At 45.7% G+C, this 20455-nt stretch overlaps 1 protein-coding gene across 4 annotated transcripts; it reads left to right on the top strand.

Moving 5' to 3' along the window:
- Positions 1-4740: 4740 nt before the first annotated feature.
- On the top strand, positions 4741-19677 carry POMGNT2 (protein O-linked mannose N-acetylglucosaminyltransferase 2 (beta 1,4-)). 4 transcript variants are annotated; one of them, XM_078601871.1, is made up of 6 exons: positions 4741-5819; positions 7080-7162; positions 9881-9927; positions 10318-11888; positions 12974-13216; positions 15144-19677. In XM_078601871.1, the coding sequence occupies exons 4-6, from the start codon at positions 10371-10373 to the stop codon at positions 15333-15335; spliced, it is 1953 nt and encodes a 650-aa protein (XP_078457997.1). In that variant the 5' UTR covers positions 4741-5819; positions 7080-7162; positions 9881-9927; positions 10318-10370; the 3' UTR covers positions 15336-19677. The 4 variants fall into 4 exon arrangements, with proteins under 4 accessions (XP_078457997.1, XP_078457998.1, XP_078457995.1 ...); XM_078601872.1 differs by having other exon boundaries at positions 7080-7179; XM_078601869.1 differs by having other exon boundaries at positions 4741-5147; positions 9881-11888.
- The last annotated feature ends 778 nt before the right edge of the window (positions 19678-20455 follow it).

The raw sequence follows: 20455 nt of genomic DNA, 5'->3' as shown, positions 1-20455 counted from the left end.
AACTAGGGAGTCGTTGTTTACATGTACAGCCAATTTGTTAATCCACTGCTGGATGAGGGTAGCCCAATACCATGCCAGTGATGGGGTTTATTTGATCATACTTCACTACGCTGGTCAGCGTTGGTTTGTAGAGACGTGGAGCAAGACAAAGAGGCATAACGCTCCAGAACAACAAGGGAGTTGTGTTGTACTGTCCTCTGCTGCCCACAACAACTTACAACACTTATTATTTAAAATGCATTCTTGTCACCCAGCCAAGTAACTATTCAGGCTCCAGTCTGCTTAGCTTCTGGGATCTGACAATTGATCAGCTGCATTCCAGGCGATTTTATCATTGGTCATTGAAATAATGTAACAATATTATAACAACAGAAATGAGGCAGCGCTTTCATTGTTAGTATATTGCGATTGTGGTATCAGCATTATTTTCTTTAGATGGACGTTTCCGTTTGGAACTCTGCAGCTCGCAGTGCAGCACCCTGTATGAGAGAATGTCCCGAGAAAACTACATCTTAGACCAGTGGTCCTTAACTTGGTGATTCACGCACCCCCTGCGGGTGCGAGATGCCCTTTATGGGGGTGCGAGACATGCCATAATTTTAGTTAGAATGTGAATAATCGAAAATGAAAATTAAACACGGGCACGTAAGTACATCCACATTGTTTCATCAAACCCCTGTGTATGCATTACGATTTTTTTTTTTACGATTGAGAGCCAAAGGGCTGCAGCAAAGGTTAAGAACCACTGTCTTTGAATTACCTCTGAAATCTTGATTTAAAGCTTTCGTGACTGCAGGGATTCATCCTCTTGGTTCTTTCGGTAAAGTCACGTAGAAGGGAAATAATAAAATAATAAAAATCAAACATAATAAAATACAATTCTCACGACGTTTCAGCCACAACGCAAGCAGCCGTCCTCAGGTGAAGAGCAGGTCTGTCGGAAAGACAGCGTCTGAAATGAGGACGGCTGCTTGCATTGTGGCCGAAACGTCGTGAGAATTGTATTTTATTATGTTTTATTTGTATTATTGTATTATTTCCCTTCTACGTGACTTTACCGAAAGAACCAAGAAGATACCTCTGAAATCATTGTGTTGTTATCCACAGGAAGAACAACACCTTTTTAATTCCCTGCAAAGAAGCTCCATTGCCTCTCCAATAACACACCATTATTCGAATTGCTATATCGCAGCAATAAAATGCATGTACATCAACGCAAGCGGAAAAGCAAAAGGCTGCCTGATTCCTGTGTTTGAGCATTCATTGGTAAACCGGGCTGAGACCATCAATTTGCTCCACGATGTAATGACACACTGGAGCCACGCATGCCACTACCTCACTACGTCTTCTTGGGTGTCTGTCATCTACTCGAAGCGGGCGAATTAACTAGAATATACATCATTATTAATGTGTATTATTAATTAGAATGATTATATCATGGCAAGGTTGGCCATATTGTTTGGTTCTTTCGGTAAAGTCACGTAGGTAAAAAAAATAAAAGTAAATTAAATCACGACGTTTCGATTGCAACACAAGCAATCATCATTAGGTGTGAAAATCACAGCTGTGAAAATGTATTTTCTAGGTGCGATTTTCTATTTTTTTATTTTTTTATTTTTTACCAACCTGACTTTACCGAAAGAACCAAAGAGTATGGATCCTTGCAGTCACGAAAACTTCAAATCTAGAATGAAGGTTGGTCATGTGTACATTTTTGTCCACAATTACCGCACAAATGTGTGGAATCATTTAAATAAACCCTAATTGCAATAGGTTTGAGATTTCGACGAGTTTATTAATTCAATATAAAGTGTAGCAAAAGGACATACATACCTGTCAACCCCTTATCAGTGCCCTACCTTATTACAGACCAATTCAGACCGTATTGGTCACCTCGTGCCCTGATAAATCTCAACGTTCATCCTACAGTCCAACCACAAGGGAGAAACACAAACAAATAGACAAAAAACATTGTTTTGCCCGTATTGAAACAGCTGTACGCCGTATCTACCTGTACAACATTACGGGGTAAACCGTATCGCTTGACAGGTAGGTAGGTAATGGCAAGGTTGTCCATGTGTGAATTTTTTGTCCACATTTACCGCACAAATGTGGTGGAGTAATTGAAATACACCCAAACTGCAACAGGTTCAAGACCTAGAAGATGACACTAAATATAAAAAAGTGTAGCAAAAAAGAGCGTGTTTAACGTAAGCGTTGCTTGTGCATATTGTGATATTTAATATCAGCATCCACAACCTCCCTGCCTTTGTCCATTGGGAAATTAAATGACACCCTTCCTCGAACGGATAAAAAAGCCGGCAGTTAAGGAACCGTGGCAAACTAATGCGGTGAACAACGAAAAAAAAACGTGAGACCTTTCACCTAGCATTGCAGGGCACTTCCAAAATAAATGAGAACACTTCTGAGAATTTGCAACAATACCACGAGAAATCTGCCGCCGGGCTCTGGAGATCAGCTGGAGACGATTGCAAGGATGTTGTTGACAATTATGGCGAACAAGTGGAGATATTTGACTTGTTGAAACTATTAACATACAATTTGTATCACGTTATAGTGTATTATCTGTTATTTTTCCATTAAAAACGATCGTTCCATATAAGTGTTACATTTTTTTGAAGCACCCTGTATAATAAATGAAGTAACGGTAGAGTCATATTTTTGTGGGCAACTTTTTACACTGCATGTGTTTGCTTACATGGAGCAAAATGATACCGGACGTTTAACTTGTCAAATGCGAGATTCAATTGACAGTAAACTCGTGGCCTTAGGTCGTGTCTGTGCGCTAACTGGGTGAAATGGCCAACCTCTTTTGGGATGAATCACGCCGTAGCTTTATGTCGCTAGAGGGATATAATAATAACAAGATCAAGAGGTCAACGAATTCAATGTGTATTCTTGGTTCTTTCGGTAAAGTCACGTAGAAGGGAAATAATAAAATAATAAAGATATAAAACAATACAAAATCTCACGACGTTTCGACTGCAACACAAGCAATCATCATCAGGTGTGAAATCCACAAAAAGAAAATTTAAAAAATTCTTGCTGTGGATGATTGCTTGTGTTGCAGTCGACACGTCGTGAAAATTTTTATTGTTTCATATTTGTATTATTTTATTAATTCCCTTCTACGTGACTTTACCGAAAGAACCAAGAATATGAATCCCTGCAGTCACGAAAGCTTTAAATCAGAATTCAATGTGGTTGAGACCACACCCAGCTATTCCTTCCTTCCTTCTGCCAAGTTCCTGAGCTGTTACAGTCGACCACAATTGCCACTGAGGATCACTCTTTGAGAATCATCATTACTACCATCATCTGGATACCACTCCATTACCTCTATGGGTAATCTTGCACACAACAATGTTTGTAGGACTAAATGTCGTCTCCATCGACCAGGCATTCCTGGCGAATGAGACTTTGAAAATAATGATTGTTTCTCACCTGCTTCAGTTTAGGACACAGTCCTAAATTTATATCACATTTCTCTTCTCTGAACCAAATCCCTGAACCTTCTCGTCCCTGAACGAAGTACTTAATATTTTTATTCTTGGTTCTTTCGGTAAAGTAAAGTAGAAGGGATATAATAAAAAATAAAACAATATAATTCTCACGACGTTTCTATTGCAACACAAGCAATCATCATCAGGTGTGAAAACCACGGCAAGAAAATTTGAAAGAACCAAGAAGATGAATCCCTGCAGTCACGAAAGCTTTAAATCGAATTTTACTTCACATTTATTAACATTAAAGGGTTTTGGAAAAGTCAATTACAAATCTTTGTAATCACTCTGAAAAATACACGTCTCATTTGAAGACGAAATTTCTAAAAAGTTAAAATGTTAGTGGAGTTTGTTAATAAATTACTTTAGGACACAGTCAATGAAAAAAATGTGGAATATTTCATTACTTATGTGTAACATGTACGGCCTTTTTGTCCACTCGCTGCTGAATTAGGGCCTCCCCAAACCGTTCGGGTAATGGGGTGGTTGTTTGACCATACTTCACCGCGCTAGTCCACGCTGGGTTGCTTTAACCAAATGCCCGTGTAACTACCAGATATCCATCGGCGAGGCCCTCTCTGTTAGATATGAACATTGGTTCAAGCCAGCTTGACTGCTTATGAGACGCTGAATGTCAAAACCGGTCTAGAATTTGTTTCTGAAAAAAAATTAAGAATAGGTTTTACCCTATTTACCCTGTCGGGCAACAACAAAAACCCACAATATTGCCAGAAAGGGTAAAACCTATTCTTATTCTTATTTTTTACACTTTGATACTGGCAAAAAGGTCCCAATTTGTTTCTGTTGACCCAAATCGGCGAAAATAATGCCCCCCCCCCCCATCACCCCCCAGAAGACCAGCTCGTGCAAAGGAGACGTCGTCGAAACGTCGTACTCGAATTGTAAATGCTGTGGGTTTGCTCTCCAACGCACCGGTGTGCTGAAATAGTCACGAATTGTCACGTTCTGTTGACGCGAAAAACCTCGATAATTGACGGCGTCGGGTGGTGGCGGGTTAAACGACACATTTATATATTAACGCGATCTGTCCCCTAAAAAAACAACACATTTAGTAAGTAGACGGTGGCCAGCTCATCTATTTTAATTTCGCTGCACTGCCCTCTGCTGCCCATCACCTGCAAAGCCCTTCGTTTGAGAATGAAGCCGACTGAGAAAATCACCGCGGTCCCTAAAGTCTCCCACCCGCCTCCATTCATCCTCCTGCTCGCGTCGCCGTCCGTCGCTAAGGACCGGGACCCCGAGACTGTGAGTCTCTGGGACCCTGAGACTCCGAGTCCCTGAGACTCTGGGACTCTGGGACTCTGAGACTGCAGGACCCCGAGACTGTGAGTCTCTGGGACCCTGAGACTCCGAGTCCCTGAGACTCTGGGACTCTGAGACTGCAGGACCCCGAGACTGTGAGTCTCTGGGACCCTGAGACTCCGAGTCCCTGAGACTCTGGGACTCTGGGACTCTGAGACTGCAGGACCCCGAGACTGTGAGTCTCTGGGACCCTGAGACTCCGAGTCCATGAGACTCTGGGACTCTGGGACTCTGAGACTGCAGGACCCCGAGACTGCGGGAACCCAGAGACTATCGGAGACCCAAGGCTGCGGGACCCTGGTACCCCGAAGATCCCTGATTGTGGGACGGACTGACCGACGAACGACACATACGGACGGATTGATGAACAGTCGGAGTGACGGACCATCAGTCAGACGGACTTGACAGACTGACTAACAAACAGACTGACTGAACAGACTGACTCACTAACAGACAGACTGACGAACAGTCTGACTGAACAGTCTGACTGACTGACTGAACAGTCTGACTGACTGACTGACTAACAGACTGACTAACAACAGACTGACTGACTCACTAACAGACTGACTCACTAACAAACAGACTGACTAACAGACTGACTGACAGACTGACTCACTAACAAACAGACTCACTAACAAACAGACTGACTGACATACTGACTGAACAGACTGACTAACAGCTGACTGACTGACTGAACAGACTGAATAACAACAGACTGACTGACTAACAACAGACTGACGAACAGACTGACTAACAACTGACTCACTAACAGACTGACTGACTAACAACAGACTAACTAATAGACTGACTGACAGACTGACTAACAGACTGACTGACTAACAGACTGACTCACTGACAGACTGACTAACAACAGACTGACTGACTAACAGACTAACAACTGACTGACTGACTGACCCATGAACTCTTGTGAGCTGCAGGTGCAATCTCATATTCGCCTACACATTTCGGCAGGTAGATTTTTTCAAAGTTATCTATGAATATTTTTCAAATACGATGTATATACACGCTTGTTAAGTCACTGAGCCTGAAGAGTATGTTGTGTATGTTCGAGCTCGTTTGCAGGCTGATGAAGTGTACCCCTGTATGTGATGCTACTCACTCCTGCGGTATATGGGGGAGGAGCGGTGGCGCAGTGGTTAGCGCAATGCGCGTATTGCCCACCCATGACCGACACGAAGAAGGTGCTTCATCCAGCAGTGGATTGACAAAGTGGCTGTGCATTGTACAACTCCGCAAAGAGTGTTACACGCTCGCCTCTGTCGGGCATCTGTGTATTCGCAAGACACGCGTACTGCAGCACCGTCCGTGCATTTGTTCAACGCAGGCCTTGTGCTGTGAACAAGGGCACGTGTCCGAAACGTCGCCTGTTTAATACAACTGTCTATATTTTAAGACGGTGTTGCAGACGAGTGTGTTGAGTTTTCGGCGTTGATTTGCGGTGCCAATGTCTCCACACCGAGGTGCCAGTGTCCACCATTGGCATCGGTGTCCCGTTAGGAATCTGACACTGGTGAACTGAGATCTTTGGCTAAGGCTGCTGCTGCTGCTGCCACCTTGATGCCCTTTATGAGCCACGGGCAGAGGTCGCAATCGGGTACCCGATACCCGTACCTTACCCGATACCCGGCTACCCGATACCCGGCTACCTGTACCCAGCCGGGTACGGGTACCCGTTTGCGACCCTGGTGCGGCCGGGTACGGGTACGGGTAGGCCGTGAGTCACTGGTGAGTAACCGTTTGTCACTCATTTCGGGTAGGGTACGGGTAGGGAACGGGTAACCCGTACCCGGCCAGGTACGAGTACCCATTTGCGACCCTGGTGCGGCCGGGTACGGGTATGGGTACGGGTAAGGAAACAAAACCCGTTTGCGACCTCTGGCCACGGGTTCCCTGGAAGTGTTCATCGCTGCCGGTCGCATCCCTGTCAACCCCTTATGAGTGCTCTCTACCTGATATAACGCAGACCAATGCGGACCTTATTGCTCACCCCATGCCCTTAAAATTCTCAACGTTCATCCTACAAAGAAGTCTCATCACAAGGGAGAAACACAAACAAATAGACAAAGTAACGTTTTGCCCGTATTGAAACGGCTGTACGCCGTATGGACCTGAAAACTCAATTTCCCTGTACAAGAATACGGGGTCAAACCGCGTGAGTTGACACGGTGTGTGTCTCTGTCACTTCTCTGTGCTGTATGTTTGTTATTGCAGCACCGTGACGACAAGAGGAGGCCCGGCACACATCAACGACAGCTCTGTGGCGCCCCCTGACTCACCACGCGTGGAACAGAGAGGTCTGTCATCCTGCACTGTAAGCCGCCCCCCCCCCCCCCCATAGGTCACATGAACTGATTATTATTACAATTGTAAATTTTCAGGGTGATGGAGGGAGGGAGGGGGGATAATTGCCATGTATATTCCATTTTCAAATTTGGGACCAAGACTCCAGCACACAATGGCCTAACTCTTACTTTTTGATTAATGCACCCACCGCAGTATTAACCGGGGTGGCCGCTAGGAATTAGAACCGTGAGCATCTGCGACGAGCGGCAAACGGCGATACCACAAGGCCACCCTGATAGCACGCACTGTCCCTTAATATCATGATCAGAGCTGGGATGTCAGATGATTTACGTCTGTGATTATGCTACCGATTATATTATCGGTTATATTGCTCGACTCTTGGGTAATGCGACAATAATTTGGGGGAGGCAGGTGGGGGGTGGGGGTGAGTCTCACCTCTCTTTCCGATGGGAGATAATCGGCGGGGCATGGTCGATAACATCGACTTCATCAACTCTAGTTTTCCAGCTCTAATCATTATCAAAGCTGTCTGTTATTGTCTATCCACTGCTGGATGAAGGTGTCCCCCCCCCCATACTGTTACCGTTGTTTATTGTCCCGTGATGCCGCATTCCTCATCGCAGCCACGCGTGCTGATCTAAAAACCCACCATCTCCGTGGTAGTTGTACTCGTGGGTGCGTTCCTCTCCCTCGGCTACTATTTTGTCACCAGTCTTGTCGGTTGGGCATCAAGCCCTTCAAGTACCGTATTTTGCGCAAGCCCATTGACTTACTTACTGTGCTGTATAATGTGCTCATCGCTCGTTAGACTGGCATGGCTTAGCAGATATGCTGCCAAGTGTTTTCTAAAATGCGATGCTTTGGATGTGCGATTCTCACGCTGGTTGTGGTTGAAGCTGATAAATGCATACATCCGAGCAGCTGAATGCTGCGAGCTGTGTAGTACCTGCACCACCGTTTCGCTAAATCACACCAATCGGCACGTCTGTCCTTCTACTCAATTACAGCTTGTCCTGCATGCTCCGTGGAATTTCTGTAACAACCTTTCATGCCACAGTGCATCCCTAAAAGAATTGCCAAGGAAATATAATCTGCTACCCGTTAGATTGGATTGGCTTGCCCCTAGATAGTTATTAAATTAATTCACTGCACACAGTGGTATAGGCATACTTTGTTGCGCATGAGAGCATTAATTTTATTGGCCATACTTTTTAGATTCCCTGCAGACACGATAGTGTGGATCTCCTCATTAAAGTATATACACTGTGCTGTGTAGGTGTGCATATAATACATAATTCATTAATTGCCCTGAAGCTGTAGGCCCTTTGCAGCATAGGTTGATTGATGATCGAGCACTCGCTGATTCACTGCAGTCAACTCGCTCGCTGGCAGTCAGTCACCTCATTGTCACTCTTCCAAATCTGCCACTGGCCGCTGTTCCCACAATCGTCTCATCCATACCATGTTCAACCCACTAACACTGCAGGTCACAACACTTCTCTTTTTTGCGATATCCATCGCACTGTTCGGCTTTGGAATGCCCTCCCACCATGTCTTTACCCGAGTTCTTCAAACCGTGCTCCAGGAAACGTGTTTTACTCGTAGCTATTCTACCTTCAGCGGTGATATTTTGCTACCGGCCACTCGGTGTTTTGAGCTTCAGGGTCTGTGCTCAGCAAACCTGAAAACATATTCTGCTCAGATTCATGACTCCTCCACCTTTGCCAAATAAAGCCTTTGTGTAGCATGCAGAATGCAGTTTTTTTGCACGATATTTTGCTTATTGTTGCCTGTCACCAGCTATGGACCATTTAAAATATATATATACATAAAAACATGATTGCATCTTAAGTGTCAAAGCTCTACAGATTAATGTGCCAGTCTCCGTGGTTGAAATTACACTGCACATAATGTTTGATGTATTTTGTAACGGACAGTTAATTAAGCGTTGGGGGGGGGGGGTTTTCTCCATTATTTTTTTAGAGACTGAAAACTGTGTCCTCACAAAGGCTAGCACGGAATTCTCCGCACATTTGATGCTCACAAATCCAGAAATCTCTGGGGAATGTAAGCTATGTGACGCCAGGTGTGGCTGTTCTTCCAAAATCCTTTCTCAGCTCGATGTCATTGACAGATTAAAAGCGATTATCAGCAAGAAGTGAAAGCGTGAGTTGGGGATTTTAAACGTCTCATCTGTCCACCTTTAAGCTTTCACACTGCCAAAATCAATAGGCTGTATTGATATTTTAGAAATGTATACCCACTATCCAGTGCAGAGGGAATACTTGAGATGAGATTTTAAGATGGGTAGAATCCCATTATGAATTCAGTTTATCATCGATCTTTCAAGAGTAGTGTATTTTGTTTTGAGAACACGTCTGTTCGTGTATTCAGAAAAATATGCCTCTCTGGCACGCTCAACAGTTTCATAGTTTTTATTTTTTTGCATGAACACCATTGCAAGACGTTTGGCTTAGTATACATGTAAAGAACATTGCAACTTTAACCAGAAAACGTTATTAAATACAATACTGTTGTTATAGAAAAAATCTACTTCATTTTCTGTTCCCGGCTTTAACACAGCGGATGGTAATCATTTTTTTCCTAACTTACATACATTAGTAAAACTATTTTATATCACCGCCAAGTTACAACATTCTGAATATGTGCATTTTGTTTCTGTCTCCAATAATGTGTGTTGAGTGCAGAGTTGAACGGCATTTTGGACAATTTACTACCTCCCTCGCCAATGCAGGTTACTTTAAAGTCAACTTGACCGCCGTCACTGCTAAGAGTGCGTGCCAAAAAAAATGTTCAGCTATGTACACACCGTGGCGCTTTTGCTTATGCAGTAGTTTTTAGTATCCAAGTATCCTGCCATCATTAGCAAGGTTGTTTTCCATCAACATTACTTTAATATTGTAAATATTGTAGCAGTTTGTGAAGATGATTTATCAGCTTGCAGCTGGAATGGTCGATTTCGTTCACATCAAGTACAATTTAATATATTGTCAAACACTAAGGTGAACTCCCCTCGCTTTAGCTGCTCCAGTTATAATCCCATCATCACAAACATCTTAAAATTACTGCCATGGCTTCCATGAACTTAAGCCCATGAGCATCGCCCATTGTGTCGCCGCTGTAGACATCATCTCAATACCAAGTAGATAACAGCAGCGGCAAGGATCCCCGTCGACCATGAACGTGCCAATGCTTCTCAACGGCGTGCTCCTGCCGGTGCTGGCGGCCGTGCTCTGGCAATACGTGCGCGTGCACGAGCGCGCCAGCCAGGCGGAGGAAGAGCTGCGAGCCGCTCGCGCCAGCCCGCTGCTGTCGCCCGCCGACTACACCGCCGCGCTCCACGAGCTGCACGCCCTCGGCACCGCTGCCGTCTGCACCGGCAAGGTTCACACCGACCGCCTGTGCCGCTTCCAGCGCCTCTGCTATTGGTCGGACGCCGACGAGTTCGTGTTTTTCCACGGGCCCGGCTCGGTGTCGCTGCCCAGCCTCGGCGCCCGCCGATTCCAGCCGGCGCTCATGGATTTGTCGTCCGTCGACGATCACAACACGCAGTACTTCAATTTCGTCGACATGCCCGTGTCAGCCCTGGGCGGCCTGCCACAGCCCGTCTTTCTGTCCGACCCGGCGTTGATCTTCAACCGTTTCAACCCAGGCAACATCATGCACGTTCTTCACGACGATCTGCTCCCGGCTTTTTACACCCTGCGACAATTTGGCGAGCTAGGCAATGACGCCAGGCTGGTCTTTTCTGAAGGCTGGTCGGAGGGTGCCCACTTCGACCTGTACATGTTGCTCACAGACCGCCGCCCGCTGCTCAGAGAAGATCTTGCCAGGCTAGGTCCATTAGTTTGCTTTCCGCGTGCGTACGTGGGTGTCAGTAAGCTGGTGACTTGGTACCAGTATGGCTTCACACAACCGCAGGGGCCTAAGCCCAATCTCCTGGTATCGGGAAATGAGGTCCGGCACTTTGCTGACTTCATCCGAGAGAGGCTGAACGTGTCCGTGCCAGAGTTCAACTTCAGCGAACAAAACAGCGCAAATTCAGGCTCTCAGGACAGTGACTGTGACGAAAATTCCAAGACTGAGTGCACCATTGCGTCCGGTGAGAAACCAGCAGAGACGAGCCCCAGCTCTCTCGGTTCTACCGCTGACCACGGGCAAAGGAGTACAAGTGCAGAAAACAACCCTGCCGGCAATGCCGTGACCGACCACTCGGTGGTTCTGTTCCGGCGGACACTGAACCGGCTGATCCTGAACGAAGCAGAGCTGATCGTGGCCCTGGCACAGGAGTTTTCCACGCGTGTGCTTGTCGTGTCTGAGGAGTCCCACTCCTTCCCCGAGCTGGTGCGAATTCTGAGCGGCGCGTCCGCCCTCGTGGGCGTCCACGGCTCCCACCTCGCCCTCGCCGCTTTCTTGCCGCAGGGAGCAGCGCTTGTCGAGATTTTCCCGTACGGCGTGAATCCGACGCACTACACGCCGTACCGTACGCTCTGCGGCCTGCCGGGAATGGGCCTGGTGTACGCGGCGTGGAGAAACGAGCGGCGCGCCGACTCGGTGGCGCACCCGCAGCGGTCGTGGGATGAGGGTGGCATCGCCCACCTGCCCCCGGCCGAGCAGGAGCGCATCGAACGCAGTGCCGAGGTGCCCCCTCACCTCTGCTGCCGCAATCCCGAGTGGCTCTACCGCATCTACCAAGTGAGTGTTTCGTTGTCCAGAGCTGTTCTGTGGCTCTCTATGTGGCCACGGGAAATGTCAATTTTCTCTCATGTCATTTGTGGGGGTGTTTGAATATAACATTTCCAATCAGTCTTGGGAACGAAAAATTGCAGCGAATGGGGCTTGACCTTCTTACTGTGCAATATTTTGTCTTCTGCGTGTTGCCACTAGATGGCAGACCTGCCGTTGATTAAAGATGGTAGTGCCCTTGCATAAGTGCACAAAAGCAGAAAACCGGGCTGTTATTTATTTTTTGGCCTCTGAGAATGAAGCTGCAAAGTGGTGACAACTGTATGATTTGTGGCGATGTTTTTAAATTGGCGGAAGGGCTGCATCGAGGCAAACATGTATTGCCTGTGCATAGGAATTAGGCCAATATGACCCAACTAGAGCAAATCCAGTTTTGTTTCTGGTCTCCCACTAACATTTTGGAACCCAACAAACGCATTCTTTGAATACATTTTACTTTTCATTGATTATTGAATGAGGCATGCATCATTCATGCTCGCCTGTTTCTAAAGTCATTCTCTCCACGTGATGTTGGCTAAAGATGAAGCATCAACTGGCCTACAGCTTAAGTTGCCATCACAAATACAGCTCGCATTCTAAATTTATCCATTCCACCCATTTGTCAACGTTTCCACACTTCATAACGTTGTCAACGTATTTCAATATCAGCGTCTACATTTGTGCAATTTACAGCTCAGAAATTACCAAACAATAATATATAATTTGTTACCTAACAATTTATACGGTTCTTTTATGCTCCCACATCTATGCTCACCTCCCTTCACAAACCACACTGACGAGTGTGGTGAAGTATGGTCATAAAAAAAAAACACCTGCATGGCAAGCGGAAGCTCTCATCCAGCAGTGGAATGACAAAATGGCCGCACATATACACGAACACCTTAAAATGTTAACACTTGCCTGCATTTTAACAAACACGTTTTTAACGTGCGACATGTGTGGAGAGTCGGGTTATTTCCTCGTGTGCGTACCAGTCACCACCTCCTCGGTTGAACGCTCCCTACCTAAAACCGGCATCCCGTCGTCCCGTCCAGGACACACGTGTCAACATCCCGTCCTTCCTGGCGACGGTACGAGCTGCGCTGGGCGACCGCCCTCCCTCCCCGAGCGATGCCCCCGCGGTTCCCGTCATGTTCCCGGGCCGCGTGAGGGCCGCTCGCTGTGAGGCTGTGAACCGACAGGACGGCGGCTCCCAGGGGACAGCCACAAGCTCCGCAGCTGGCCTCCTCGTGTCGTGGGAACCACCGTGGAATCTGCCCTTTCTCAAAGTGCCCTCGGTATTTCCCCTTTCTCAGAGTTTTTTTTTCCCTTCTTCTCCTCCACGATATTTTAAGACCACTGTTGCTTTTCGATTTAAAGCTTTCGTGACTGCAGGGATTCATCTTCTTGGTTCTTTCGGTAAAGTCACGTAGAAGGGAAATAATAAAAATAAAACATATTTTATTATTTCCCTTCTACGTGACTTTAATCAAAGAGGGCTAGTGGTTGGGTCGCCACGTGGTCGATAAAGTGCGTTGTTGTGAATGTGGAGTTTCCATCACGGGCAGGAAACGACAAATAGCACCCAACATCCAAGGAGCCATACTCAACTATTATTTCGATTTAAAGCTTTCGTGACTGCAGGGATTCATCTTCTTGGTTCTTTCGGTAAAGTCACGTAGAAGGGAAATAATAAAATAATAAAAATGAAACATAATAAAATAATTCTCACGACGTTTCGGCCACAACGCAAGCAGCTCGTTCTCAGGTGAAGACTGCTTGCGTTGTGGCCGAAACGTCGTGAGAATTATTTTATTATGTTTTATTATTTTATGATTTCCCTTCTACGTAACTTTACCGAAAGAACCAAGAAGATGAACCACTGTTGCTGTTGTGCATCGGTTGGATCCAGAGATCACCTGATGTGTTCGATCCCACGGTACGGCAGTTTAAACAATGGGCAGGGTTTTTATTTATTTTCGTACAATCTTAAAGGGGCATTTTCACGGGTTGACTGGATTCATGAGAATGAACGTTACGGATGGATATTAGGTTTTGTTACTTGTCCATTGCTGGAACAACAGGCAACTTCACGAAATATCCCCCCCCACCTGTCCACTCGGCAGTATGTATAGGTACGGCACAGTCGAACAACAGGTCGCATTCTAGATTTGAAGTTTTCGTGACTGCAAGGATCCATACTCTTTGGTTCTTTCGGTAACGTCACGTAGGTGAAAAAAAAGAAATTTTGAAATAAATAAATCACGACGTTTTGATTGCAACACAAGCAATCATCATCAGGTGTGACAGGTCACATGTGGGGGTCAAGTGTGGGTACTCCCACCTCTTTGAAAATATCTAGCCAGCGTGGAAGAGTAGGCCAAATACTGTCTATATCATCTTTCTATAGTTCCCTCTGATGGAGGACCTTCTACCAGCAATGGCGTGAACGAGACAGTTAAGGCCTGCACCTTTACCTTTTTATTGCTTTCATTGTAGGTGGCAGGTGCAGCAAATTCCATTGTTGTACTGCACTACTATGCTCCTATGTCTATGCTCCCTGCCGACACCATCCCACATTGACGATTGTGGTGAAGGATGGCCAAGTAATAATGCAAATAAAGCGTACACTAAAGTATAACATCATTAATCAATAAGAATGGCTTTTATTCTGAACTACAATTCTGGTGCCCACAACGGAGCACAGCCTTTAACGAGCCGTGCGCACACGAGGGTCAACCGATCCCAGCATTATCCGGGCTCAAGATTTCAAATCTAAAACTAAATGTAACTTTGTACTCATAAGGTAAGGTCCACTGAGCTATCTAGCTTCTTTTTCAGAAGTGACCTGGACCACAAATGGATGGCTCAACAAAGTGGCTTATCGCGTGGAAATTTCAAGCAGCCAAATACTTCAAACGCACGATTCTAAATGGGGAGGGAAAAACCGGAGGGTCCCGGCAGCAAAAATCCACGCGACCACACGGAGAACATGCAAACTCAAAATATACATGCATCAGGGTCGGGATCGAACCTACGGCCTCCTGCACACCAGGCGAGGTTGTTAACATCCTGCCACCTGACGCGATCGGGGCACATGCTGGGCGATGTGGTCTTCGGTTTTTCATCTGCATGACCTTTGTGTACTCTCTGCCTCTGACTCCATCCCCCCCCACCCCACCCCTCTGTTATTTCTGCCGCTCCCACACTCGCCGAACCCCGCAGCACGAGGTGCGTTACGAGGTGTGGATCCAGGAGCTGGGCGAGAACACGTACACGCCCTACATCCTGCCCGTCCTCAACCACACGTTCCGGGAGCACGTTCGCCCGCACGCCACCTACCACGTGTGGGTCCGGTGCCTGCTCGGGGAGGCCCTGCAGGGACCATTCGCGGAGGCCCTCGTCTGCAACGCCTGAGCAACGACGCAAGTTTCGATTTAAAGCTTTCGTGACTGCAGGGATTCATCTTCTTGGTTCTTTCGGTAAAGTCACGTAGAAGGAAAATAATAAAATAATAAAAATAAAACACAATAAAATAATTCTCACGACGTTTCCGCCACAACGCAGACCTGTTCTCCGCCTGAAGACGGCTGCTTGCGTTGTGGCCGAAACGTCGTGAGAATTATTTTATTATGTTTTATTTTTATTATTTTCCTTCTACGTGACTTTACCGAAAGAACCAAGAAAACGACGCAAGTTTTTCGCGCGGGCGGGCATCGCACGTCGGCGAGGGCTCGCGCGGGAGTGACACGCGTCCGTGGGTGTTTGCGTCCGTGTGCATATATACCCCCCGTGAAAACCGTTGCGTGGAAATAAAAATTCGTAAACAGCTCTTCTGAATAATCGCACGTGCGCGGTACGGCGCCTTTCCGCCTTTCTAAATGGGTACACCGCAGTCGATTGGCAGGTTGTGTGTGGTATACTCCCAGCTGTATCAAAAACGTCTGGCCAGTGTGGATGACGAGGCCAAAACATCCTCTGGGGGAGCTCCCCAGAGCTCCCTTTAAGCCAAGTCCCTTCTGCCCGCAGTGGCGTAAGGAAGCTATTCCCAGGCTGTATCTTTTTGTCAATTCACTTTTAGATGGCGACCTACCCACACCATGCTGGGTCATGGGGGTTATTTGATCTTACTTCACTTCACAAGTCAGTGTGGGAACATAGAATTTGAGAGCATATTACAGTACAACAGCCCATGACGCAGCCCCGCAGCATCTGCAACACCTGTTTTATGCATGCTTGCCTTCCATCCATTTATTATCCAAACTCATCACTGCATAGCGCATCCAGGATAAATAGACATTCTGATTCTGAATACATTAAATATTGTTATTATTTATAAAAGTTGTAGTTTTCACCCATGAAGTATGGGGCGCCGCAGTGGTGAGATGTTAACTCTCTTGCCTGGTATGCAGGAGATCGTAGGTTCAATCCCGACCCTGACGCCTGGATATTTGGAGTTTGCATGTTCTCCCCGTGGTCACGTGCAATTTTCTCTGGGTCCTTCGGTTTTTTCCCTGCACATTTGGAAACGTGCGCTTTGAACATTTGGCTGCTATACATGTCCACATGATGAGCCACTTCGTTGACCTATCATTTGTGGCCAGGTTGCTTCTGAAAAATAGCTATATAGCTCAGTGGTCCTTACATTTTGATTTAAAGCTTTCGTGACTGCAGGGATTCATATTCTTGTTTCTTTCGGTAAAGTCACGTAGAAGGGAAATAATAAAAGAATATAAATATAAAACAATAAAAAAATAAAAATTCTCACGACGTTTCGACTGCAACACAAGCAATCATCATCAAGTGTGAAATCCACAGCAAGATTTTATCGCTGTGGATTGCTTGTGTTGCAGTCGAAACGTCGTGAGAATTTTTATTTTTTTATTGTTTTATATTTATATTATTTTATTATCTCCCTTCTATGTGACTTTACCGAAAGAACCAAGAATGTGGTCCTTACATGTTAAAATAAAAAAATAACATGTATTTATTTATGTTCCTGCGTTGATTGTTTTTTTATGCATTTCATTGCACGTTGCATTATTGTTTTGCGGTAGAGCTATATAAGAAGGAATTGCTATTAAAGGCACAGATAGATCCTTCAAATGCATGGCCTCTTCTCCCACTCCGCTCTCAGTGCACGTTAAACCCATTAACAGTGGCCAAGACACATTGACCCCACATTAGTGGAAATCATTAAAGCCCTAAGTATTGACCCCAGCTTGCTTCTACAAGGCTGTCAAAGTGCACCGAGAGCTCCGCTGTTATTGGAACCCTTTCGTTTTTTTTTACATTTTATTATTTATACAACTGTCACTCTTGGATGTGTAATTGCAACAAAAAGGGATGAGGTCACGGTAAAAATTAGCGACACTGACTTATGGCACGTGTGTTCAGATCAGGATGGCACATACCACTTTAAGCATTGTGTAAATAAATATTTGGGAAACAGTCGTGCTGCAATAGCTTACTCATTTGACTATGCAGCATTGAGGTTAACGACACTTGGGAGTCTTACGAACACATCAATTCTCGCACAAGAATGCATCCTAACTTACCCACCGAAACCCATGAATTTTAGTGGAATTCAGAGTGGACCTTTACCTCTTAATAACGCGAGCCTTGTGCTGTATTGCTACCGTTGTGGGTTTTTGAAGCAATAAATGGCAGAGGGCAAAATTACTAAATTTATCAGAGTGGAAAAGTTGGAATATTTTCCAACCCAGCTCAATATTGTTTGAGAAGACGAAACAATTTAATTCCTCCGAGGCAAAGCCAGGTTTGAGATATAGCCAGTCCTGGCCATCAGCCTCCAACACCACTCCGACTCCACTGCTGATGAATTTAACAGTTGGCCTCTAGCGAATAAGAAGCTGAGGCAAATAAGATACTGCCTTCAGCCTCGTGACTACCCCCTACATTAAATCATGTAATCTATCAGTATGGAAAGCCCTCTGGGGCCGGAGGCGTTAATATTTGAAATGCAGACGCAACTATGTGCGTTCCAACTGTGTGTTTTGTGAAGGTTTGGTGGTTGAAGTTGTATTTTTGCACCTGTGCAATAGACTTGTATGGCAAAGCATACGATGGCATATGAACAAAAGTGATTTGTTGAAAACAAATTGACTTCCTTATTAATATGGTTATTTGCAGTAGCTCGCTTGTGCACGTGTGCCCGTACAAAAGAATATGTCGCTTGAAAAATGTGTTTCGCTGAGAGCTGGCATTGAAAAATGAGAACAAAACAAACTCCCACTGTGCGACTAATGGAAGGGGGGGGGGAACACACACAAAAAAAACACATGAAAAGGGAAAATACATTAAAAAACCAGCGTATCAAGCCGGCCAAGCGTTATTTAGCAAACATGTGCTGAGGACGCGTGCGTGGAGGTCCTCCGCGTGGGGACACCGGACCTAACGTGGTTCCAACGCTGCAGGCTGCAGCGAGCCCGCCGTCTGCCGCTGCCCGTGATTGATTGGACACAGATGACCTTAATCCAGAGCTGCAGTGCAGATAAACCGCATCTGTCGACCAGATTAGGTTACGTCGCGCGAAAGCGCCACCGGCACCAGTGTTCGGAGGCGGAAAAAATACGTTCGACGACTTTGCTGATCGGCTCACTGGCCATGCTTTAGATAAAACGTACGAGGTTTATATGCTTGAGCAGTATGATGTGAATGCAGCGGTGGTTGTAAAATTATCTCCTTTGTGTTGGCCGCGCTACGGCGGTCGGATGTTTTAACGAGGTACGGAGGGGTCTGTGAGTTTCGAGTCGGAAGCCCGTCGCCCTGATGTTGTTTCAGTTCTCCCCGTGCCAGATGCTGTTTCATCTCGCCAGACCCGAGAATAATTCTCGCACTACTTTCAGTTTTGTGGCTTGTGATCAAAACTACTCGGTTATCTTGCTCGCTTACGGTTCTTTGGTTAAACTTAAAAGGCATCTCCCGACCGAAGTCCATCTTTGGAAAACGATCACTGCGCATGCGTGCCACAGACCAAAAAAAAATGCTTCGACAGCCCTGTCGTTACACTGTATTGTAGTATGTCCTGTTCACTTGAGCCACATTAACGAGGCGTTAAGAGGAAGTATAGGACAGCCAGCATTGTTTTCCCCAAACCTGAATCATGCCTCATCACTAGCACATTAGCTTCAATGGTAAACATAAGCCAAAAAACGAAGATTTTTGTCGTTCATGTAAAAGTAATAATTGTTTCAACGTTTCATAAATATTCTAAATATTTTAGGTGGAACGTGTTTATTTGCCTTCTCATGGAAGCCCCCACACGGTAGCCCCGCAGGTGGTGTGGTTTTATGGCGGGGCGGGTGGAATGGTGAATGTCACCGCAACAATTTTTGATCTGAAAATGTGAGAATGGGATGCTGGATCATTAACGATTGACCCTGGAGCTGCTACTGCTTCCCGTCACGTTCCGTCAAACGTTTCGCGAGATGCTGAGCAAAACGCTCGTGTCCATTCGCACTAGCCCAGCGGCGTTACGAATGTTCAGTTGCGTGTTTTTTGTCCGATGTGCGCATAAGTGCCATGGGAGCAGTGCCCAGTGCACGTTGGTCGCCAAGTGTCCACGTCCGACCGTACGCGCGAAGAAAGCGCTGCAGATAAATCCTCGATGCTTCATGAGCCTCCGTTTTGGTTTGCTGTAATTAATGTGCCCTAGTGTGCGTTAATGATGTTTGTTTCTATTGTTTTTTTTATTGTGAATGTGTAGTTAAGATTAATAAAGTGGTTATGCTAATGCTTTGGAAGTTTGAAGAATGGTTTTGTGAAACTGAAATTTTGCGGAACGTATTATTGCATTTCTTTTTTTTTAACACTTTACTTTAAACGCTGTGACGCCAATGTTGTATGTTAAACTTCTTTCACACCGTACGTAGCCAACCGTGCTAATCGAAGATGCGCGCTAATGTTATGGTCTACTCTCTCAACCCACAATAGCAGTCGTACTTAATAAGATGTGCTGTATTGTCCAAGTTGTTAAAACTTCATACCAGTGCTTGGCAGGATGTGGAATTTGCAAAAGTTTTACGGTAAGTTCATCCCATTTGACTAGACAGAAGATCAGTGGGTACCTCTAATTGTGCGAGAAGCAGCCGCACTTTTACGATAAAAGCATGACGTTCCTTGCTTTATATTAGTGTGTAATAGTGGGAACAAAGACGGGTCTCAGAATAGTTCCTATATTATTGAAGTGTGACTTCATCAAAAACAAAATTCAAAAATTTTGACTACACTTCCATTGGGTGCACTACTTAGAATCGGAGAGATAAGCAGTATTTTCGCTTGCATCGTTAATATTGACTCGCATCGTGTGCAATCACCCTTAACAAATGGACTTGATGGAGTAGCCTTGTCCCGGATTGTTAGTGTGATTATGCCACGCCAAACGAAGGGCACTTGAGTGATTTACGGCATGTGCGTGTTTTATATAATAGCCGTCGGAATGCTTACACTTTCTTGATGTACTGTTGACTTCGGCGCCCTTATATGGTATCGGGGGTTTGCGTGTGCGACCGAGC

This window comes from Lampetra planeri, chromosome 17, assembly GCF_965212315.1.
Source record: "Lampetra planeri chromosome 17, kcLamPlan1.2.h2, whole genome shotgun sequence".
Classification (NCBI taxonomy): domain Eukaryota; kingdom Metazoa; phylum Chordata; class Hyperoartia; order Petromyzontiformes; family Petromyzontidae; genus Lampetra; species Lampetra planeri.
Note: the sequence above shows the minus strand (reverse complement) of the source record. Positions and strands in the feature narration are given on the sequence as shown.

Excerpts from the sequence above, each read along its gene's own strand:
- POMGNT2 (XM_078601869.1), top strand. The coding sequence starts at position 10,371 with ATGAACGTGCCAATGCTTCTCAACGGCGTGCTCCTGCCGGTGCTGGCG. Across the intron at positions 11,889-12,973 it reads GGCTCTACCGCATCTACCAA|GACACACGTGTCAACATCCC; the intron begins GTGAGTGTTTCG and ends CGTCCCGTCCAG. Across the intron at positions 13,217-15,143 it reads CCTTTCTCAAAGTGCCCTCG|CACGAGGTGCGTTACGAGGT; the intron begins GTATTTCCCCTT and ends CGAACCCCGCAG.